The 24,164-nt window shown below is 34.6% G+C and overlaps 2 protein-coding genes and 2 long non-coding RNA genes across 4 annotated transcripts in view; 3 read left to right on the plus strand and 1 right to left on the minus strand.

Moving 5' to 3' along the window:
* Nucleotides 1–24,164, plus strand: part of LOC136984470 (uncharacterized) — a 103,891-nt gene that overhangs the window by 46,130 nt on the left and 33,597 nt on the right. The gene's annotated exons all lie outside the window — the stretch shown is intronic.
* Nucleotides 1,330–10,531, plus strand: LOC136984451 (homeobox protein 2-like). The gene is made up of 4 exons (XM_067281437.1): nucleotides 1,330–1,419; nucleotides 3,929–4,038; nucleotides 4,124–4,167; nucleotides 5,863–10,531. The coding sequence occupies exons 2-4, from the start codon at nucleotides 3,996–3,998 to the stop codon at nucleotides 10,339–10,341; spliced, it is 4,566 nt and encodes a 1,521-aa protein (XP_067137538.1). The 5' UTR covers nucleotides 1,330–1,419; nucleotides 3,929–3,995; the 3' UTR covers nucleotides 10,342–10,531.
* On the plus strand, nucleotides 13,042–14,321 carry LOC136984463 (uncharacterized). The gene is made up of 3 exons (XM_067281453.1): nucleotides 13,042–13,236; nucleotides 13,326–14,120; nucleotides 14,197–14,321. The coding sequence occupies exons 1-3, from the start codon at nucleotides 13,128–13,130 to the stop codon at nucleotides 14,319–14,321; spliced, it is 1,029 nt and encodes a 342-aa protein (XP_067137554.1). The 5' UTR covers nucleotides 13,042–13,127.
* Nucleotides 23,028–23,496, minus strand: LOC136984460 (uncharacterized). Its single transcript, XR_010882189.1, has 2 exons — nucleotides 23,391–23,496; nucleotides 23,028–23,266 (listed from the first exon to the last, which is right to left on the minus strand). It is a non-coding gene; the product is annotated as an uncharacterized lncRNA (long non-coding RNA).

Consider the following 24,164-nt stretch of genomic DNA (forward strand, 5'->3'; position numbering starts at 1 on the left):
ACTGTTTTAATTTATCGGTTACGGGTTATTTACGTCAGAAAAGTTTTAAATAAAAATGGTCCTAAAGAAGAATTTTTAATCAAATTTATTCTCAATTTTCAATTACGGCTGATAAAATCATACGCCATTTTAAGATGATCTTGAACAATGTGAATAATATAAATCTATTTCTTTACGTATTAATTACCTGTAGATAATAAGCTAAACATTATAAACACTAAAGAATTCTGTTACATTGTATACCAACTCTTCTTTTACGTCCTCGATAGAACGTTAATGATAACAATAGCTATAAGAAATATGGAGCGTACTTATAAATCTAGTTAATCTATCTTTATTAAAACGGGTTGTTAAAGTCACACATCAGATCTTTTCGACTGTTTTATAACCTAAAATTGACTAAAAATTTAATTGTCATATATATAACTCTTGTTTAAAAGCAAATTAAAATCTTATAACGTCTCCTTTACTTATAAAGATGAAGATTCGGTTATATCTTTCAAAAAGAGCAGACTTAAATGGCTAAGATGCTAAGCAACGTTTTTTAAAGTAAACTAAATTGTATAAAATTGTATTGATTTGTCCCATCTTTATTAAATAAATGGAGCACGATGAATGGAAGAACAAAGCAAGAGGGTAGCGTGCCGAACTGTTAGAAGCATAATCGGGATGCCTAGAATAAGAAAATTAGAGCAAAAATCTTTGTAAATAATTTCTTTTAATAAAGGAAGTAGTTTACAAAAATATAGTACATTTAATAAACAAAATCTCGTTCGTTCTTCCTATCTTATCGAAATCAAAACTAATCCAATTAATGCTTTTTGCAGATATCAAAGAAATTAAATATTTAACTCCGTATGATATACATTTATAGAAGGTAATAAGGCATTATTTTTTAAATAATTCAATTATTGTCGAAAACTGGTTTTAAATTAAATGGCAATTGATAAAAAAGCAAAGCGAGTGATCATCGGAATTGGTTGTGTGTGAAACTAAATTAGACTGGATGAACTTTAAATAGATATCCGTTCACACGCTAATGTAAAATTTATTATAAAAAATTTGGTAAAAAAAAGTTGTTTTCGTCAGCAGACGGATTTCCCCTTGGGTAAGAGCAGACATTTATTTAAAGAACACGAACTAGAAATACCGAAAAGTTATTGCGTTGGAACACACTTTATTCATTTATCGTATGGAAATATCGGTAATTATTACTAACACATTTTTCTTCCTTATGTTTTAAGTCTAAAATAGCCGAAGACATCGAACAAAACCGGTAAATAAGTCCGTAGTTGGAACGTTAAGCGAATAGGAAAATAGGTGTAAGTTGTATCCAGTCAGGACTTGGCACAGTTTATGCATGACTGTATCTTAGTTGATGCCAGAACTTCACTGTATTAGATGGATAAAGTTGGAAAGGTAAGGCAAATTTACTTTTCTATCCGTTAAAAAACACTCGTAGCACTTCTTCGTTTTAATTTATTGCTAAATCTAAATACAGTCTCGGTGTTTGTATCTATATTAAAATCTGATTTTATTACACTATTAAAGATAACGCGTAAGTAAATTTATGATTTTTTCTATCGTATTCGCTAATTGAATCTAATTTTACAACAAATTTCGACACTTTGTTTGTTATAATTGTCTTACTGATAAAATCAATAAGAGAGGTGACTAATTTCATATTTTAACTGGCCGTTAAGCCAGTTTATTTCTTTTTTTAAAATATGATCTATCGGTTTACAAAGAAAATTACCCTATTTAACGAAGTCACAGTCAAATGGAGAAATTGCCGTCAATCGGAATTATACATTTCGAATGCTCTAGTTAGTTAATTGAAGTAAAGTTCCTGTTAAATTGATTCGGATATCACTCGTTGAGTTTTTGCTAACTCATTTGTTACTAATAAAGAAGAGAAAACTCACGCACCTATTCGATGATTTAATTGCCTAAATTAACGGAAGAATGTTTTAGCTAATTGGCTAAAAATCCCGTTAATAAATCGGTTTTATCCAATATAATATAAGAATTTTGAAGAGATTCTACCGTATTTTATTCGAGTTATGACCTCTTATTGTGTAAAGAAAAATGTACGACTTTCCTTAGAATGGAATTAATTTTAAAAACGAGTTTAATGAGCCAATTTTTATTTATTGTTTTACTTACTCTTGCTTTAGTATGGGTGGAGATCGTCGAGTTTAATATTAGGGAGTGGTTTTTATAACGTATTCTCTTTTCTGGCACTATATTTTTTGGCCAACGAAGAAAATTATCTAAATTAGTGTCGAATATAATACGATTATTACGAAGGAAGAAGTGCATATATAAGTTTATTTAATGCAATTCTACAGTTATTGACCTCCGAATACTATTATAACATAATAAGAACAATCTTATTGCGGTTAATGTTACCCTAGGTATACAAGATGGCGGCTCGTCTCTGATTCCAGCAAGGAAACAGTGGGACTAACCTAACCTAACCTATTCTAATAATTTGGTTGCTAATAATTATGGTAATTTATTAGAATAGGTTAGGTTAGGTTAGTCCCACTGTTTCCTTGCTGGAATCAGAGACGAGCCGCCATCTTGTATACCTAGGGTAACATTAACCCTTATTGCATATTTGAATGGTACATCAACAACTCATTTATTATCTATTGATAGGTTAAAGCGTACAGACTTTTGACTATTGATATCTTAGTAATTGGACTTATTGTATATATTTAAAAAAATTTGTTTTCGACTGAAATGAATGCATCAAATCCCCCATTATAGCTTGACAATGATAAGTGTATTTTCCTTCGTTGCATCCTATCTTTATGTGTCCTGCATAGCAAATGTTACAGAACAAAAGAAGTTCTAAACCGGCTCAATGGCTATATTTGGTTGATGTTCTGCAATTTACTTTCAATCTTCGGTTTTAAAGCGAATTTTTTAGAAAAGTTATCGATGTTGTGGCAGAACTAATACGCAAATTTTGCTGCCAAAAAAATGATTAAATTACTGCGATAATGTAATATACTTTATCGAATTAGCCGTAAAAAGCGCAAGTATTATAGTAATACGAATATTTTAAAGTCGATATTCGTATTATCGAAACGTTACGCTAGAATTCACCTTACAATCTTAGCCGAAATCTTAGAATTTTATAAATTAGAGAAATTTAAAGAATGAGTAAATTCACTTCTTCCGCAACCTATTTTCTATCAAATATGATGTAATACCGAATGTATACATCGAGTAAGAAAATAAATAGGCCTGCGGTTGTACTATTTATGCGTGTAAACCCAATTTCGGTACACCGTTGAATGTCAATAACTGTGAAATAATTACACCTTCTTTTTAAAAAAATAACCTAAATAGTAAAAAGTGTCCTTAAACGAATTCTTATGCAATCTCGTTAGACCTTTCTCATAAATAAATGCAAAAGGTCTTAACAGTTGAAATTTCGCCCGTAATTATAAATAAATATGTAAATAAATTAAATATAAGGAAGTTTATATCGTTAGATGATATCTCCATTATAATAGTTAAAGGTATTATTACCAATTAAAATGACCTATGTCTTAATTGCCACCTCCCATTCACTATTGAATAGATTATCTAAGTATTACCTACGAAATATGTATAGTTGTAAATGCGTATTATAGAACATTGACCTAGTAAAGTTATTTTCCTGTTAAAAAAAAAAAAGTATTTCCGGTTGGTTCTGTCCCGAAACTCTATTCGTAGGATAACGTGCCGATAAAATTTCAAATTACTCAACATTTAAAACCTAAAAAAGAAAGAACAAAGAGTAGGAAAACTGCAATCGTTTATTAGTGGCGTGGATCTTAATACCCTAAGACTGATTATCAGACAATTGTTCTAATATTGTCTATTGTGTAAAATTTATTAAACTTAATTAATGAACTGCGTGTTTTAGCAGTGAAGATTCGTAACAATCTGATGAACAAGCATTTGTTAGAGGTTATGGAGTGACGACATCATCCGAAATGTACGCGCAAGGAATTTATCTGTCGTGCTTCTGCTTTGCAGGTAACATTATCTTATTAAATTATATTATTCGTATTTATATCCATGTGATCTAAGTATTTAATGTTTTATCTTATTTCTATTGCAGTTATTTGGTGTTCTGTAAACAGTTTGAATAACAGTGCTCGACAGGTAAAGAATAAAATCGTTTTTATTAATATATTATTATAAAAATACGTGCAACTCCGTTTTATGAGTAAAGAATAAACAATTAACCTATTCTGTTTAAAAAGGTAATAGGAAATTACTCAACAAAAGTAACTTCTTCCTATCTCATCTATCCCGGTTTATTTAAATGTTTTCTAGTAATTATTTAAGTATATAGAAGTATTAAACAAACACGCGCAATTGTTAATAACAATATCCTTTTTTTTATGAATACAAATTCACTCAAACCGAAAAGAATTCTGTCCCATAAAATCACAAATGCATCAGAAATGGAGATGGTCCACGAGTGTCACGTTTGTTCCTTTCTTTCGGATAACACGAAAGAAATTATCCATTGTATCTAATTTCATAGAAACACGTAATTATTTTAAATAGGGAACGTACTGACCGATTTCTTTTTTTAATACACGCAAGTTGTGGGAAACGTTAGACTAACATACGCTAAATATTTGGGTTAAAGTTACCTACGGTTCCAAAATGGCGGCGCTTCCGGTAATCTCCAATCCGGGTGTCTCGAGGTAATAGCGATAGAGGGAGCTAGCGTGTTAAAAACGTTTTTTTTTAAAATATGAATCAATTATACTGTGATTCGTCAAAATCACGTAAAGAAACAGCTATTTTAAGCTCTTCAAAACAAAAATTAGGGGCTATTTTTATGTCTAATACACTAATAAATACAGTTTGAAATTTAAAATTAGAATTAAATAATTATAGTATTTTTTATATAGCCTAAACATACAATCAGATTAAAGATTTAAATGTATATATAGAATATATTTATTTTTATAGAATTAAATATAAGTTCGAAGGTAATTAATATTTATTACGTCTAGTAATTAATACGGGGTATTTTTTTTATATAAGATATGTTATAGAAATTGTTTAAAATTCAGTTGTTCTTTTAAGCTAATTCTATGAAAGATTTATTAAAAACTGTAGGCCTACACTAAAAAATAACTTCTTAAGAAGATAATTATTAAAGAAATGTAATAAGAAATTTTAATTATATTATATAAAATATCTATTTTTTTATTGGATAAATAAGGATGCTTTTTTCGATTTTAAAATATAAAAAACTTTTTAAATATTTAATAATTACATGTAGTAAACGAATGTATATCTTTTGCACCTTTTTCCTATTGATTTTATTTAATAAATATAGTAAATACTGTATTTAGGTTGAATTGGTAGAAATAGTAGCAATTTCCATGTTTTAGCCTTTATAAGACAAAAAAACCTGCTTAAGCCGGAAAGTTTACGTAATCCTTTACAAATATGTAAACAAATGTTATTATTTTAATAAAAACTTAGGTTAGAACTGATTCCAGCAAGGAAACAGTTCTAACCTAACCTAACCTATTCTAATAAATTACCATAATTATTAGCAACAAAATTTTTAGAATAGGTTAGATTAGAACGTGCGTCCCCACTGTTTCCTTGCTGGAATCAGACGAGCCGCCATCTTGGAACCATAGGTAACATTAACCAAAACTTATTTTTAACTTAATTATAATAGACCAAAATTAATTATGTTTTATACCTGTTGAATTATTTATCCTTTATCGATTTTAAATTAAATTAAATACCGTGTATAAATTTAATCAATTATTTATTTGAATATATGTAAAAAATTGTTAATTGTTGTTTCATTTTTTGTAGATATCAACAGCAGATAACTTTAACTGCAGAGGGAAACAAGGTTTCTTTGCAGATATTTCTAGTAATTGCAGCTCATTTTATCTTTGCCAACTAAATCGAAAATTAAGATTAACCTGTGCGCGTAATCAATGGTTTAATCAGAAACGACTTCAGTGTGTAGACGGCGATCGAAAATTATGCAAAAACTCAAAAAAGTATTATCACATAAATAACAAGTTATTAAATTTAAGAAAAATTTCGTCAAAACCCTTATATCGCTCGAGAAGGCAAATACAAACTCTTTACTTACCACCTTCGTCTATAAATACTTTTGTTGTGAGATATTATTTACCGACAGGTTCGGCTTCCGTCAACGAAGAAGATGCCTTTGGAAATGACGGTTCCATTTATTTACCAGAAGCGTATAGAGTGCCTATGAATCCCGATTCAGAAATTCCCATAATACAAGCTAAATCACCTTCTCAGAAAGATACGCGAATTCAATATGTGAAAGATTCCAACAAACAATTAGCTACAAAAGAGCAAAACGTAAAAGCATCGACAGTTAAATCGAACGTTGAAAATATTTCAACTCATAAACCACAACCGAAAGAACAACGCGTTATACATCCAACTAACAATTACAGAATTAACGAACCTCGGCACAGAAATTCTAATTACCAAGAAAACTCGAAAAACAATCCGACTCATCATCCTCGCAAAGCGGGACCAAAATCTTATCATCCCGGCGATTATAGCGATCCACCAATTTACCGAGAAGCGGCACCCACCGAAAGAAGTTACGGGTACAACGATTATCGTCAGCGATATCTCAATCATCCAAATAATTATTACGGAGAAGACGAAGACGACGAAGACGACGATGATTACGATTATTTCCATCGCGAAAGATATTCTCCCAGATATCCTCAACCTAATAGGTACGTTTACTCGCAAAATACTCCCCGATATCCGGAATCGGATTCTTATCCATACTCAAAAGTTATTCCTGTAAATAATCATAATCTAAACGGCCAAAGACCGCAGAGACCGGATATTCCGCAAAGACCTAACGTATATAGTAGTCCCGATGGATCGAGAAATCAACACTCGATTGACTATCAAAGCGAAAACACGAAATACTGGAGACCGAGTGAAAATTTTAGAAAACCGAACGAAAATCACAAAGATTATCGAGAATCTGCGGAACACAGTAGACACAATGAAAATAATTCCGAAAAATATAAAACTCGTAATCCAGAAACTAGTTTTTACGATAGCGATGCTAAAAACATATCCCCAGACTATAACCAGGATTACAAGAGCAACGACCCCGACAATGCCGAAAAGTATCATAACGAAAGAACGTACGACAAAAATAAAGAGTCGGATGATGCGACTTACTCTAACGGCAAAAATCCCGATAACTTAAATAATCAAGATCCTGCGGTAAATTACGAAAATTATAACGATCATACGACAAAACAACCGATACGATACAATGAGTTTCCGAGAAATGTCAAAGCGGAAGAACCGACCGGTGAAAATACAAAAATTTCGGAAGATTCTGGAAATTACGATTCCAGAGAATCGTATCCAAAAAGACCGAGACTGGAAGGATCTAGAAATTCGGGGAAGCTTATATATTACGATTCGGATCAAGGATTCAAAAAACCCCAGACTGAATACACGAAAGTCATATTTCCCGAAAAGCCGAAAACCGAAGATGTAAGAATATCGGAAGATTCTAGAGATCCGAGACATCGTTCTCCATATTTAACACCAATAGTTGAAGATTCGAGAATTTTAAATGCTCCAAAGTACGAAGATTCTAGAAACAAAGAATACGATAAGCCTGTAATTCAATATCCAGTAGTAGTAAATCCAGAAATATCTAATACCCGTGGCGTAAAAACTTCCGATGATTCGACATACCACGATTCAAAAAATATATATTCGGAAAAACCAAAAGTAGACACGGTACGTCCAGGATACGAAAATTCGAATGGATATTTAGAAAATCCTCGTATTGAGGATTCAAAAGTAATAATCCCAAACAAGCCAGAAACCGAAGGAGGAAAGCCTAATTTTAACACCGAAGAAATTAAATCCGATTATCCCGATAGACCGATAAAAGAAGATACGAGAATTCTAGAAGATGATAGAAATATAAAGCCAGAGAGACCAGAAGTCGAATATCCAGTAATTATAAATTTACACAGACCAAAGGCTGATAATGTAAGAATTTCGGAAAAACCTGTGTATCACGAAAGACCAGAATACGACGATTCGAGAAATGTACAAGAAAAACCACCGAGCGACGAAATACGAAATAATAATGAAAGAACTAGATATAATTCAGAAAATAATAAAGAAGTACCGGTATATGCCGATGAAGATATTAATAATAATAATAAACCAAGATACGAATATCCTAGAAATGAAGACAGTTCGACATACCACGATTCGAGAAGCAACCGTGAAAATTCTAGAGATGAAAATCGAGAAAAATCACGATACGAACATTCAAGAAACAATCACGACACTTCAGAATACAACGATTCGAGAAATAAACAAGAAAGGCCGATATACGACGAATCGAGAAATAGAAAACCGAGGCCCGTAGTTCGCGAACCGGAAGTAAGATATCTAGAAAATTTTGAATCGGAAGATCCGAAATCTTTGGAACATCCGAGATTTCAAGATTCTAGAAATATACCGGAAGCACCAATAGTCGAAAATCGCGAAATCGCGACTAAACCAAAATTTGAAGAAACGGGTAAATCGAGTCCGAACAAACCTAAATCGGAATACGTAGAAGAAGATAGAGATTACAGAAAATATCCAGAAACAAGCGTTCAGCCTCCCGAACATCCAAACTACCAGAGTCCGAAGGTTAAACATTCGTATAACGAAGAAGAAAGAAGAAAAAGTCAAATTCCAAAACTGTCGAATTTTGGAAGATTAAACTCCGAATACGGATCTGAAATATATCCTAAAGATAAAAAATCCGATCCCGTTACTCCAAAATATCAAAACTCTGAAAAGTTAATTAATGTACATTCTCCCGACACGTATCAATTAAATCCAAGTTATCAAAATTCAAAAGAAAAAGATCGTACTAACCCGCGAGATAACACAAAGACAAACAACGAAGATCGCAAAGAAAACAATGGAAATTTAGAAAGTACAAAACAAAGAGAACTTCGTTATTTAAATAAAAACCAAGAAAAAATTCAGGAAATAACAAAACAACCGCCGCATTACACCAAATACGAGGACGAAAAAGAAACAACTGGAACAATATATTATACTACGCCTCTTTCAACTTTCGTCGATGCAACAACGGAAGAAAATTTAAGTCACTTATTCGAAAAAGAAAAATTTGGTGATAGGATAAAACCGACGAGTAGTACAAAGCAGAACAAAGGGGCCGAAAATTTAAAAAATCAAGAAGTTTCCATTGCAGAAATTCCTCAAAAGAGTAAAACGCATCCTGGAAATACGTTCATAATTCCTTTCGTTATGTATAAAGGTAGATCTAATACAAAACGATCGAATTCGAGTGATACAGCTTCGTTTAATAATGAGGATCGAGGAAAAGATTCTAGTTTACGCTACTCTCCTACTTCCCACAGTGATTCCGATATTCTCGAGCAATCTCGCCAAAATGCAAATCAACAATACTCATCGGGACAAATCCATTCTCCGAGATCACATCGTAAAGACAAAGCGTCGGAATTGTTAACAATTTCGGCACCCCTGACGACACCATATACGTACGTAGAACCGGTCGAAAGTACAACGGAAACTTTATCGGATACTACCACGCGGCGTTATAGAGGAAGAAAACCCAAAAGGAGGAGGAGGAAACATGGCAAAAGAAGGCGTCCAAAGAGGCCTCGAGTGCAAAATATAACAATTTCCCAAGACCAAACTCAAATATTACAAGCTTACAGCGAATCTCCTTTGACTGGTGTCGATCAAACAACTCTATACGTTACCACCGCAAGTTACGATACAACACTAAAGCAACTTGCAACAGAAAATTCGAATTACAACGAAAAATATGAAAGATTATCTTCGCTAAAGGTCCGAGATATTACAACTATGTTTCCGATAGAACTACCGAATCGAGAAACACACTCGGATAATAGATACGCGAATAGACCAGAAGAACAAAACTCGTATTCGGCAGCCCGAGAAGACGACGAACGGGGACCATCGCATCGCGATAGACCTCATTTCGAGACAAGTGTTACGTCTAACCACACACCAGAGATATCGACACAGAAACCTTTTACCTACGAAAAGGTAGACGACGTCACTACGACAGAACCACTAACAACAACACCCAGATCAATAAGAACAAGAAATAGGTCGTCGATTCGTCAAAAATATAAAAAGAGGCCTCGACTTTTTAACTTTGGAAGACCAAAATCTAACGAGCAAACTTCACCGACTACTTCATTACCATCCACTCATCGGGAATCTTCCTAATTATAATTATGTAAATAATTTAAACATTTTTATATATTTAATATTTAATCGGGAATGTATTATTTTAAAAACGTTTTAACAAAAATTATTGTTTAAATAATTCCAAATGCTTTTTGTTTACAAAATAAAGGCCATTTTATGTCACCTCGTACGAAAATCTGAAATAACGTTTAATAAACATATTTATTTATATCCTTTGTTTTCATTTGGTGTATCCAATTTAAATATGCGTCTGTATTATAATTCATTAAATTAAAACTCTTATATAAAAACTTTATTCCCGTGAATCTTACTAAATAGGGTTAATGTTATTTTAGGTATACAAAATGGCGGCTCGTCTCTGACTCCAGCATACAGAAGCCATGAAACAGTGGGGACGCAGGTTTAGAAAACGTGCGTCCCCACTGTTTCCTGGCTTCTGTATGGTGGAGTCAGAGACGAGCCGCCATTTTGTATACCTAGGGTAACATTAACCCTAAATAGTTCAAGAGTAGTGTCTGAGGAAGTAAATGGATACAAGGCTTAACACATTACACATTTGTTTAACATATATATACAGTATTTGTATGTACAGAATCGGTGAATTTATGAATAATAATGGAATTTAACCTAATTCCTCTTCGCTCAAAGCGGGAGTAAAACGCATCCTGGAAATACTTTTATAAGGAACAGACAGAAGTTGGGGACCCCCGCGGGATGGTCGACGAAATGGGGAGATAAAGGGGGGTCGTGTGTCGTATTTCGAATAGGGTTGGACTTAATGACGATTTTGCCCGTTATCAGTGTTTATATTTTTTTATTATTATTATTATAAAACCCGTCCCTACCCTCAAACTTACGCTTTATGTCATTTTATAATAATTAAATATATAAAAAAAACTTTAAAGAAAATATAACAGGTGGCGCCGCACCCATTTTTACACGTCGCCGGGAAAGTTAAACAACTCGTTGCTGATTATTTAAAATAAAGTTTTGATTTAGAAAAAATCGCGCAAGAATCGAATGTTACAAACGAGATTAAAATCAACGAGAATAGCTTAGTTTATAATATTTGATTAGGCTAAATATACTTGAGTGAAGGAAACCAAGGGAAGATATTTTCTGTCATCTGAAAAGTAAAAAAACAAATTAAATTAAGTTAAATAGACGGAAAAAAACTTTTCTCGGAAATTAGACAAAGGAAAACTAGACAATGGAAGTCCTAAGATCAACTATCTCCGGTTGGAAATCGAATAAAGTGTCGATTTTGATTCATCCCACGATCTGTGTTCGGATCTCGTTACACTTAGTAACGAGTGACAACCAACTAGAAAGTGGGGATAAGAAAAAATAGCCAATCGAAGTGGTTGATCTGGGATCAAAACTGATAAAAACTGTAGTTTCGAGGACACGGAGAGCTTCTCTCTCTGATATCCGATTGTGCAGTATCTTCCTTGGTTGAATTCTCCATTTCATCCTCGACTCAAACTGGACTGATCATTTCCTCAACAGACTTTCTCACAACAACGCCCCGGGGCAGTCAATTCCAAAAAGGACTCTGAAGAATTCTCTCTTTAGAAAAAGAACCCGAAGATTTACAATCTTCGCCTGCAGATCCAAGAATGTCATCGCTGCAAGCTTTATTTTTGTGTTTAAATAAATCGAGACGATTTTTGTAACTGTTGAGTCTGACTCGGTGTCTATCACACCCATATACGAAACGGCACCTGTCTTTCATTCTGACTTCTAGCCCAACTCGGCGACCTCACACTTGCAGTTCAGTGGCGCGTTATAGCTTCGTGGGTCCCAGGCAAATTTGAATTAGAGGACCCCACGTACGGTGTTGACTTCAGACATTATTCTTCGGGGAAATTGTTTCTTATAAAAGATTGGTTTGGACACCCCGTTAGTGGTAGTCCCAGGCGGGACTCTCTTTTGCCCATCGGATAACTCGTCACTGTTACTGTTACGTACTTAAACTAAGTGGGGAATGTAGAAATAAACGTTTCCATTCCCGCTTTGTTTCGACTATTTTTTAAAATATTTCGAATGAAGCGGAGCTTGTTTCTCCGAGAAATGGTTGAGATGCATCTGACTTGATTTTTGACAAGAAACAGCGTACATCGCGGGCTGTAAATGCATCGTTACTCTTCCTATACTAAATTCCGTACAGACCGAGCGGTCGAGGTGGGGACCCGGGATCGAATGATCCCCAGGAATTTTTCGAAGGGTGGTCCGTTCGGATATGTCGGGCCCCGTCCCCCAACACCGGCCGCCGAACCCATAATGGGCTGGCTAAAAAGAGGCCCTTTTAGTACTAAATTTCGTACAGGTATTATATTAGAAATTAAAATTTCTTTTCATCAACAATTAGAAACTATTACAGTAGCGAAGATAAAATGATTTATTTTCGCATCCATTACCTATAAATATCGACATAAAATTAACAGTGGCCTAAATAGTTTCTTACTCTTCTATATTTTGATCATTTTATTTCCGTTTGAATTTTAAATTCATTTTAGAAACAAAAAATTTAAAGATTTAAACCGTTTATATTATTTTATTATTTAAAAAACGTTTAATTTGCATATTAATTGTTAACATTTCGTTTTACGTCATCGGCACGTCGCCTCTATAATTCATTTAGCCCAAGAATAGGTCGAATTAACGTATTTGAGCTTTTTTTTTTGGCAAGGAAGATAAATTCACTGTGATATTCGAAAGAAGTTTAGCCGATCGCCGATTACTATTGTTTTAACAATGGAAGTTACTTTATCGTCTAGTTTATTGTCTGCCGTTCAGTTCGTATGTCAACAGTTAGACGGTGTCTGTTGCAACATCGTAGGACCGCCTGCAAAATCTGTAGAAAGAAAAAAGGCAGAAGATCAAAATCACCCGAAGTGCAGGAGCAAAAAGGTTAAAATTAAGTAAAACAACTAATCGAACCTTTTTTTCTGTAGTGTTTTTTCCCCCTTCGGATTATTATACTTCTCTTTCTTTTTCAGACGATAAACTTGTACATCATTACGCTATTATTCAGAATGTGCACGATGTTTACTTTCCTCCCGAAGACTTAACTAGACCTATTTTACCGGGTAAAGTGGTAATTAGTTGGACGGGAGAGGCTAAACTTTACGTCTTTGACGAGGAAGTAAAAAGTTTAGTAACCGAAAACGTCGAAAAACTACGAGAATTGATTTGCGAATTATCTTCGGAATATCTGTTCTGTCCGGGAATATCTCGAGACGAAGTTGGTAACTATCCAAATCTCGTTCTGAAACAGATTCCCTTTGTTAGATATCATTCTAAAGACTGTTACGTTTGGTATAAGCGCGAAAATTCTAAAAGGCAAAGTCTACCACCCAAAGCATGGCAGAGACAAATCTGCAAGATGTGCCCTAAATGCTCGAAATGCTTGACTAACGTTCGGGCTTGGCATAAGAGAAGAGCGGCCGAAGGAGAGAGTTCCGACTCTAAAAGAACGGCTGCAGATTCTAAATACAGTTTTAGTAAGTTGTCGGATGAAGATAAGGAAAAGAAACTTCAAAATCTTAAGAAATCCAGATTATCCGCTGCCAGAAAAGTGAAAAGAATCGTTAAGAGATTACAAGAATTTGAGAATAAGTTGCATTCTGCATCACCCAACAAAATGATTTCCGAGAAAGTAGACGAGAATACGATAATTGAAGAAATTATGGACGAAGTTAATAAAGAACTAGACGTGAATGAAGAATGTATGGAAGAATTCGTTTGCGGGGCCGAAAATATCATGATGGATGTTGAAAACGAACTAAACAAAGGTAATGTTTTTTTCCCTCCTTTTTTCTTAATTCAAAAATATGAGAATATTTATTAACTTTTTAACGCTTTGAAAAGTTTTGCTAGCTCAATCGAGAAGAGATATAGGAATACAATGCAATCTTATTTGGTCACCAGTTCAAGAATTCCCCGCTATCCGGATTCTATCTGCAACTGATGCTGAAACTAGTGACGAAGATTAAAAATTTCTTCCTTTTTTTTTAAAAAAAAAAAAAAAAATTACTTGCGTATACAACTTCTTTTGCATTTGTTTTAAACAATTTTTTGGCGTTTTTTCCAGTTTACCTTCAACATTAATAGAACTTTTTCCTTTAAAGTGAAATAAAACTGTGTGTAATTTTAATTGAACTCTGTTTGTTACACGTGTAAAACTTTAAACGACGGTACGCTAAGAAGGGATTTTTGGAAATTCGCCCCGCGAGGGAGGTTATGGAATACCCTGAAGAACTGTTTCTACTGTACTATTTTAGATGCAGGTTTTTGCGGGAAATCGAACATATATTTTTACACCCATCTAAAACTTCTCTAATTAGCATCGGAAGAGGGTGGAGGTCCAAATTCTTGCACTTTGTGAAAACGGGTAAGATAACCTTTGTCGTTACATAAACCAAATTCTATAATACAATAGCTAATTTCGTACTTCTAACCTTTCTAATCTTAATATTTGTTCTTATTTTTGCCCGGGAAACGCTTGGCTTATTTGCTAGTACGATATATTTACGTTTAATTAAACAGAACAAAAGACCACGCTTTAAGTCATAAATTTTGTTTTTTCTCACAACTCAATATATAGAGTGGATCGGGGAAAGATGACTAACATTTTGCTTACGAAGGAAATTATGGCGGTAATTTGGGTTTTGGGAGCCTCTAACGAAAATATCATATTCTTGAGTATGTTTTTCAAATGAAACTTTGGATTATATCGAAAGTAACTATGTATTGTTTGCAATGACGACTTTTTCACTGTCTGGCATTTTAGGCATCTCACCCCGAGTATCCGGGTGAGATGCCGAATGCCATTGGGATAAAATAAGTATAATTGCATAAAATTAATTTTCGAATATCTTACGCAATAAATTAAATTTGGTTTATGTAGTACAAAGTACTTTATAGTAAGTGTAAGGGCACTGTATATAAGTAGTTAAGTTCCCGTCTGTTCTAACGCGCTCTATAGCTAGCCGAAAGCTTTTTTCAGTCCAAAAACCTTTTTGAGAAATCCTTTATAGAATTTCTATGCATATCCTGCAATAAAACGAGAAAACAAAAATTTATTAAAAATAGGCATGTTGTCCCAAGAAAAATGTGGCATCTTTCCCGTTTGTGACTGGCGGCTAATTACAGAACGATTCCGTAGCCGTAGTTTTGTTTTTTACCACGAGATGTCGCTACTTCGTGACGTCAAGAAGCTGGACCAGCATAATTCAAATTTACGGTCGGTTGTGACGTCACCGAATCACGAGACGGAACGCAATCGGTGTAAATACACCAGTCGGAATTAATTTATTACAAACAAAATTTGCTACCGTTCGATTCTCGAACGGCAAATTTGTCTTTTGTCTAATATTCAATGTTTATATTGTAGCTTTAAAAGATCGCTATTGTTCATTATTTTTATCAAAATATTTAGAATTATACAGTATATTATAAAATAACAGGAGTGAATTTAGCCTTATCGAGACCTTAAGCTATGCTTTGTAAAAGTCTCTTTCCTTCTCACAAATAAATATCAGAGCCCGAGGCCCTAAGAGATCGATTTTTTTTTTTTTTTTTTTTTTTATTAGGCTATAGTTTCATAGCAAATTCTGTTAGAGATTAAACGAAATGTTTCGGAATGGATATACAGTAGAGAGTCGGAAATCGGAATCAATTGGGGACTGGGGTTGTTCAGATTAGTGATTTGTTCCGATTACCGATTATGTACGAAAAAATATATTAACCTGTCCGATGTTCAAATTTTTCTCCGTTGCGTGTCGCTTCGTGTTGAATTTTCGTCGATTTTAAGCCTAACGAAAATTTTTATAATAATAATCGAGGCTATCGTATCGTTAAAAATTATTTCTTCATTTTGTACAAACAAAATAAATATATTGAAGAATATAAAAACATGAAAATTATACTTTAGAAGTAAATCTAGTAACAAAAACGTTCGATTCGCACGACACAGTCCGACTGAAAATCGTTCCGATTACCGGCGATTCCGATTACGGGGTTCCGATTAACGACTCTCTACTGTATTTATTGTTTATGGATCTTCTTTCTCCATATTCGGGACGAGATTGGGTAGATGTTGGCGGTTGGTCAATCCAATCGTTTTCGATTTCGTAGCGAGAAGAAAGGCCTCCTGCAGCAGGACGAACCCGGTTTTAAAAATCTTTGCAAAGTATATTAAAAAACTTCTTGTCTGTATTACTAAGTTACAGAAACTATAAGTTACTTAATTAGAACTAATAAACAAAGCTTACTATACACATGCAGTATTTAATTGACTTTTTCCGGAATGCATTTCGACCATTACTGGCCTTTTCAATTGGATACCATACAAAAGACAGAGTCTATGGCCAGCATTACAGTAATTACAAATTATTATTATTAGAATTACTAGCAGATAGGCCCGGCGTTGCTCGGGCAAAAGTAACGATAGCGAAGATTAAGATTATTACGTTATAGTCACAGAAGAAAAAGAGTAATTTCATCAACAAACTAAATATTTTTAATAAAAGGTCGAATTTGAAAATCGAATATTGTAATATTGTTCGATTTTCACGACGTGTTCTGATTATATCGTTCGATTTTCATCGAATGTTCTAAAGAAGAAAAGTCGAGAAAAACCGAATTAATCTGTTTAAGTTTGAAAATCGAATATGTTCTAACATATTACTTTTTTTTTTTTTTTCCTCCAGCGCCCGTAAATCTTGCACGTCGCCTTCTCTTGTTCTCCATTGTTACTTAACACTTCTATTGATACTTAACACTTCCATTGTTGATGGAAGTGTTAAGCCTTAATCCTGTCCATCTCCCCGTGGGGAGAAATTTCGAAAAATCCCTTCTTAGTGTGCGTTTTTGTGACGTACCGTAACTATGTACCAAATTTCAACTTTCTACTCTTAACCGTTTGGGCTCTTAACATTTCCATTGTTACGTAACACTTCCATTGTTGACACTTCCATTATTACTTCATACTTCCATTGTTGCTTCACACTTCCATTGTTACTTAACACTTCCATTGTTGATGGAAGTGTTAAGACTTAATCCTGTCCCTCTCCCCCGTGGGGAGGAATTTCGAAAAATCCCTTCTTAGTGTGCGTTCTCGTGACGTACCCTAACTGTGTACCAAATTTCAACTTTCAACTTCTAACCGTTTGGGCTCTGCGATGATTATTATTATTATTATTATGTTGGGTTAAGTTGGATATACTCGGTTAACACCGGTGGCTAAGTACTATGCCGGACCAAAGTCAAGGCATAGTAACCAAAACAGAAATTAAAGAAGTGTATCAGTGTGTGTGTCTGTATTCAGGAATTTTCTCACAATATGACATGTATTCAATATAGTGGCCTTCTGTAGAGTGATGTATGTGTTTCTATTCAATTCTAATGTGCCCAGGCTTTTGTGTAGTGTGTGTGGTATGACACCTGTAGAAGAGAGAACAACAGGTACAATAAGCACCCTATCCATCCTCCACAGATGCCTTATTTCCTGGGCGAGTTCTGTGTACTTGCTAATTTTTTCAGTGCATGCGTTTTGTATATTGTGAGTGTTTGGAATGGATATGTCTATAATGTATGTGATTTTATTGTGTTTGTCAATGAGTGTGATGTCTGGTCTGTTGTGGTAAATTGTTTTATCTGTGATTATGGCTCTGTCGTAGTACATTTTGTGCGTGTTGTTTTCCAATACTGTCTGTGGAATGTATTTGTAGTATGGTTCGTGGATGTCTGCTAATTTGTGTTTCTTTGCAAGCTCTTGGTGTATTATATTTGCTACTTGGTTATGTCTGTGTAAATAATCTGTCTGTGCCAAGAGCTTGCAACCAGAGGTGATGTGTTGTATAGTTTCTGGCATGATGTGACATTTTCTGCATGTGTCATTTGTGAGTGTTGCATCTTTGAGTATGTGTTTTCTGTAGTTTTTAGTATTTATGACCTGATCCTGTATGGCAATCATGAATCCTTCCGTCTCCCCAAAGAGGCATCCCCGAGCTAACCAGCTGTTTGACGCAGTTTTGTCAACAAAATCCTGGGCCAGATCGTAAGGATGCCTGCCATGGAGTGCCTTTCGAGCCCACGATTGCTTAATGGTGTCTATGCTTTTTATATGTTGTGTTGTGTCCATATGATGTGAGTGTAAGTTTAATGGTGTGTTATTCGAGTCTGCTAGAGTTACTGCTTTATGTAATTGTGATGTTTCTTGTTTTTTGTAGAAAAACTCTCGCAGTGACTGTATTTGTTTGTAGTGAAGGTTAACTATGTCAATCAGGCCACGTCCGCCATCTTTACGTGGAAGGGTTAATCTTTCTGTGGCGGATTTAGGATGATGTTGTTTATGCTTAGTAAGTGTTGTTCTTGTTTTCCTTTGGAGTTGCTCAAGATCAGTGTGAGTCCAATGTATAACTCCAAAAGAATATGTGAGTACTGGGATGACATATGTGTTTATTGCTTTAACTGTGTGTTTTGCATTTAATTGTGTTCTGAGAATAGCATTTAACCTACTTTGGTATTCTTTAATTAATCTTTGCTTTATTTGTGTATGTTCTGTTAGTTTGGCCTGTTGGAATCCTAAATACTTGTAGAACTCGCCCTCTTTCATGGATTCAATAACGTCTCCATTTCCAAGTGCAAAATCTTCTTTCTTCAGGATTCCTTTTTCTATGTGAAGTGTTTTGCATTTATCTAGGCCAAATTCCATTTGTATGTCCTTGGTGTATGAATGTGTGATTTGTAGGAGTTGATGAAGTTGTTTTTGTGTGGATGCATAAAGTTTTATGTCATCCATGTACATGAGATGTGACAGTGTAAACTGTGTTGTTTTTTCGTGTCTGATATTGTAACCATATTGCGTGTTGTTTAACATGTTGGATAATGGGTTCAGGGCTAAGCAGAACCAGAGAGACTCAAGGAATCTCCTTGAAAAATTCCTCGCCTAATAAAAATTTGGTTTGTTTGTATGGAAGTGTTACTAACCCTGAGATGTAGTGTTGTTCTCCAGTGCTGCATAGTGTTTTGAAAGAATGCAATGAGTGATGGATGTATTTTGTACATGTGTAGAATATGTAGCAGCCAACTGTGTGGAACACTGTCGAATGCTTTTCTGTAGTCTATATATGCCATGTGTATGTTTCTGTGTTGTCTGTGTGCTTGCCGTAGAATGACTGAATCTATGAGTAACTGTTCTTTGCATCCCCTGTGGTTTCTACGACAACCTTTTTGTTGTTCTGTTAGAATGTCGTGTTCTTCAACATGTTTGTATATTTTGTTTGCAATACAGGATGTCAATAATTTGTAGAGTGTTGGAAGACATGTAATTGGTCTGTATTGTGTGGGGTCTGTGGTATTGTTGTTTTTAGGTTTCATGTAGGTGATGCCCTGAGTAAGAAAATTTGGCATGTCTTCTGGATTGATGATGATGTGTGTTAGATGTTTAGCTAGTTTCTGGTGCAGTGATGTAAACTTTTTGTACCAGAAATTGTGAATGTTGTCTACACCAGGTGTCTTCCAGTTGTGTGTTTTGTTAACAGTGTATTGGAAATCATGTATGTTTATTTCAACACAGGGCATAGTTGGTATGTTGTGCAAGTTTCTGTTCTCCTCCTCGATCCAGCCTGCATCAGCATTGTGCGTGACAGCACTGGACCAAAGAGAAGACCAATATGTTGTGAGTTCTTCTTCTGTTGGTGTGCCACTGTGCTGTGTATCAGTGTTTGCTTTGTTATTAATTTGTCTGTAAAAGAGTTTTTCATTGTTTGTAAATAATTTATTTTGTTGTTTTCGTAGTGTACATGTTTTGTATCGTTTGAGTCTACGTGCTTTGGCAGCAAGTTTTTGTTTTAGTGTATCAATGTATTCTGTAATGCGTGTGTTGTGATGTTCGTGTTTTGTGTGTGTTTTTATTTTCTTGAAAATGTTTTTGAGCTGTTTCCTTAATTTGGGTGTTATGTTGTTTTTAGTGTATTGTGTTAGCCTGCCTAATTGCTGTCTAATGTCATTTATTTGTGTTTCTATTCTTCTCTGCCAAGCAGGCTTGTGATAGAATTGTGTTTTCTGTGTATTTGTCTGTGATTGTACTTTCAGTCCATGGTGTGTCACTACTGTGACTGCTCCAGCATAAACTAATGTATGAATGTCTGCGAGTGTAGAAATTGAATGAATGTAGTGTGGTAGTAAGTGAGTGTTTACATAATTTAGTGTTTTTCCTACTTCCTTTGACGTGTTGATTTTTGGTATTCGTGGTCGTTGTGTGGGATCTGTACCTGTATATTTAGTGAGTGTTTCCTGAAATATAAGTGAGAGCATATTAACTAAATCCATGTCTATGTTATCAGTGATGGATGAGGAAATGTCTGTAGTATCATTAGTGGTAATTGTTATATGTGTGTTATTATCAATGCTTGTTGCTGGATTATCCTGACAGGTTACATGATCTTCATTAATGTTAGATGTTTCTGTCTGTTGATGTATTTGATCAGCAACCTGTTGTTTGATAAGTTCAAGTGTTGTTTGTGGAATAAGGTTGTTGTGTATAATTGTTCTTTTTTGATCAACAACCCTTTGTTCGGTGACAGTGAGATGAGGATACTGTTGTGTGAATCTATGGTGTAGTTGTTGTCTGTATGCTGTCATGTTTGTTTCGAGTTTTGTGATGGTGTAATAAGTACGGATGATAAACTCGTTCATTTCTACTGTCCATTTCATCCGTTGGCGTGGTTTTCCAGCCTTTGTGGTCTGTGGATGCATTGCCACAGAAACACCAAGGCTGGGTTGGTTCCTCACATCTGTTGAGGGCATTGCAGTAGCCATGCTTGGGCCGGTGCTGCTTTCGCCACCGGTAACCAAGGGAGACTGTGACCTATTTTTCGAACGTGAGCCTCTGCCTAACCCACGAACGCGGACCTTGTTAACCCGGGCGACGTCCGAGCCGGTATCACACTTTGATCTAGTTATTACCATGATGAATATCTCCACAGAATGTGGGCGTGGTCACTCTTAGCTTCATTTCTCCCCATAGACCTTACTGGCATGGGTGTCCCTACCAGGAGCTTATGCTCCAGCCTGCATTGCCCTATGGATCAGTAAAATTACTGGGCTCTCCCACCACGACCAGGTGGTGACCACGGGAGAGCTTATTATTATTATTTTATTATTATTATTATTATCAACTCGTCTCGATTATATATATAGATAAGTTATATCTAAGTCAGTAACTATACAGTACTAATACAAGACACCCTTGGGAATAATTCTTTGGTCTTTTCTATGGTCCTTTTCATCTGTCTACACCACATCTGTAGGGTGGGTACCTAAGCGTAACTTCCTTCATTTAATTTTTCTTCTCATTTAGATTGTGTTGAAACCTTCTGTATGAATTTTGTTTTTTACAAATTTGCAAATAAAAATATGACGTGATTAGATAATTACGCGTTACGGTTTCTGATTCTTTAGTCAACCACGACATTTTCGGGGGACATGTTCGATTTTTCCAGCGCCTCGTGTTAATTCCGTCGCCGAAAAAAGAAAAAAAATATGCGACGTTTAAAACAATCGCCGGAAAACAAGAAAATATTAGAGAGACGAGCCAGCCAGGATTCGAACCTGGAATCTTCTGATTCGTATTCAGACGCGTTGCGCCACTGGCCCGCTCGCTCGCTCCCTCCCTCACTACTTCTCTTACACTTTTAATTTAAGCGCACGCGATGCCTTACCGAAATTATCGACACGACTGACCCATTCGTCGTACAGCAAATTCGGCATTTCTACTTATGTTATGGGCAAATCACGTGACCTCCACTCTCCAGGGTTCAACTCCTTATTTCCAGACTAACAGGCTCGTTTAAATTCTTTTAATCTCAAGATTTTTCTGCTGAATTTTCAATCTCTTACTCGAAATTTTTGTTTTCTTTTGTATTATTTAATAAAATTATTCATTGATTTTTAGAAATAATTTAAACGTTTTATATTAGAAAATTTGCAATATTTTATTTTACAATTAACGTTTATCTTTCAAATGTTCCACAAAACCAAACTCAATTTTCTCCATGGCATCCTTGTTTGGTTTTCACGAGATTTTTAAAAAACCTAACCCTGGCGAATACCAAGAGTTAGGTGTATCTTGCGTAATTTGAGTAAAATCTTTTGAATTGGTAGTTTAAATCCGTCAGCAAATCGTCATCGTCAGTAAAATATTACAGGCAGTCCTCTACTTACGAACATTCGACTTACGAACTTTTGAAGTTACGAACAAAGCCGACAGATGGCGGGTTAAAGTGCAGTTGGTTATTTTTTATGTATAGTCAAGTTTATTTTTGAAGTTTTACGTTAAAACATTTACAGTACATACGTATGTACATTTGTAGTTGTTTTAAATGAGTAATTTTAATAAATAATGTACTGTACATGTGATTGATTTGAATTTATACTTTCCTTTAACAATCTTAATTCGACATTATTCAAGTAGCCTAAACATTACATAATTGTAAAAACAACGCTGTATTTGAGATTTTGAGCCAAACATCGTCTTTTCGAGTTGCGAACTTTTTGACTTGCGAACGACCGCCACGAACGGATTAAGTTCGTAAGTAGAGGACTTACTGTACTGAACTTTTTGCAATGAAAATTAGCTAAGAAAAAGTTATCTAGTTAGCTAAGGAAAAAAAATGCTGTTCATAAGAAAGATGTTTTCTTTATGAAGAAGATTTATTCAAAATTATACATTTGCAACATTTTTATATACACAATCTGTTATTGAATGTTTTCCTTTTGTAGGTACTGTACGTTTCTGAATTAAGTGTAGCCATGATCCCATGTGCCAGAGCCCCACGAGTAGAATTTATAAATTCCATGATTTTTTAGACAGTACGACGCAGTTAACTTTAGTTGGTTCTCGACTCCTCTGTGGCTTTCCATTCGTAGAAATCTTTCAAATACAGTACATAATATTTTTATTTACTACTGAATGAGCTGTTAATATTCGTGAAAACAATTATTTTAAGATATATTAATTAAATACAGCATTTTTAAAATTTTCAGAATTTACTTACCCTTCATATTTTTGAATTCCAGCTTCTCAATTTCACAGGCAGATCCATGTACGGGTACAGTACTTTCTCTAAATGTTCTCGTAATCGAAGGGAAGTAGAAAATCCTTCAGAACATGAAGTCACACATTAATTGTTTTTCGCAATTTTTAATGAATTCTATTTTATCTTTTAGTTTTAAAATGACTCTGGAAACATTTCGCAACAAAAACTTCGTTCTTATCTTGCTTTTATTCTTCTCGGATGCAGAAAATGTGGTAACTGCTGTGAACAATTCTTTTCTTGCATTAAAAACATCAAAACTGCTGAAAGAAAAAGGCAATGTCAAAAATCGCATTGAATTTATTTTTATTTTGTGTAAATATAACTTTTTTTTAATTGTCAATAATACAGTATTTTTGCATTAATATACAGTAGAGTCCCGCTAGTCCGAACATGTTTGTCGATGGAGAGAAATTTTAGCTCGCAAAATATATGTTTTTTTGTATTTTCCAGTTGAATGAAAATAATATTAATGGCACAAAGATTTAAATTCCACAATAAAAAAAAATTGTATTTTATTGTAGTACTGTATTACACTAGAGCATCGATTATCCGACTTAATTGGGGACTGGGGTTGGTCGGATAACCGAAAAGTATGAAAAAATACATTATTAGTATAGTGTATTAGGCCTGGTTTAAATACTGGCCTCCCTCTCATGGTCGAGCCAGTGCTGCCAGCTAAAACATGCAAAAATTTAACAAAAATAATATTAAAGTAGCCAAGACATAACCAAA

This window comes from Centruroides vittatus, unplaced genomic scaffold (genome assembly GCF_030686945.1).
Source record: "Centruroides vittatus isolate TY-2023 unplaced genomic scaffold, ASM3068694v2 contig_920, whole genome shotgun sequence".
Classification (NCBI taxonomy): Eukaryota; Metazoa; Arthropoda; class Arachnida; order Scorpiones; family Buthidae; genus Centruroides; species Centruroides vittatus.

What these genes read in the sequence shown, in the direction of transcription:
- LOC136984463 (XM_067281453.1), top strand. Translation starts at nt 13,128, where the DNA reads ATGTCAACAGTTAGACGGTGTCTGTTGCAACATCGTAGGACCGCCTGC. An exon ending in CGAAGTGCAGGAGCAAAAAG is followed by an intron (nt 13,237 to 13,325) that starts GTTAAAATTAAG and finishes TTTCTTTTTCAG; the next exon opens with ACGATAAACTTGTACATCAT. An exon ending in TGAAAACGAACTAAACAAAG is followed by an intron (nt 14,121 to 14,196) that starts GTAATGTTTTTT and finishes CGCTTTGAAAAG; the next exon opens with TTTTGCTAGCTCAATCGAGA.
- LOC136984451 (XM_067281437.1), top strand. Translation starts at nt 3,996, where the DNA reads ATGTACGCGCAAGGAATTTATCTGTCGTGCTTCTGCTTTGCAG. An exon ending in GTCGTGCTTCTGCTTTGCAG is followed by an intron (nt 4,039 to 4,123) that starts GTAACATTATCT and finishes TTTCTATTGCAG; the next exon opens with TTATTTGGTGTTCTGTAAAC. An exon ending in TGAATAACAGTGCTCGACAG is followed by an intron (nt 4,168 to 5,862) that starts GTAAAGAATAAA and finishes CATTTTTTGTAG; the next exon opens with ATATCAACAGCAGATAACTT.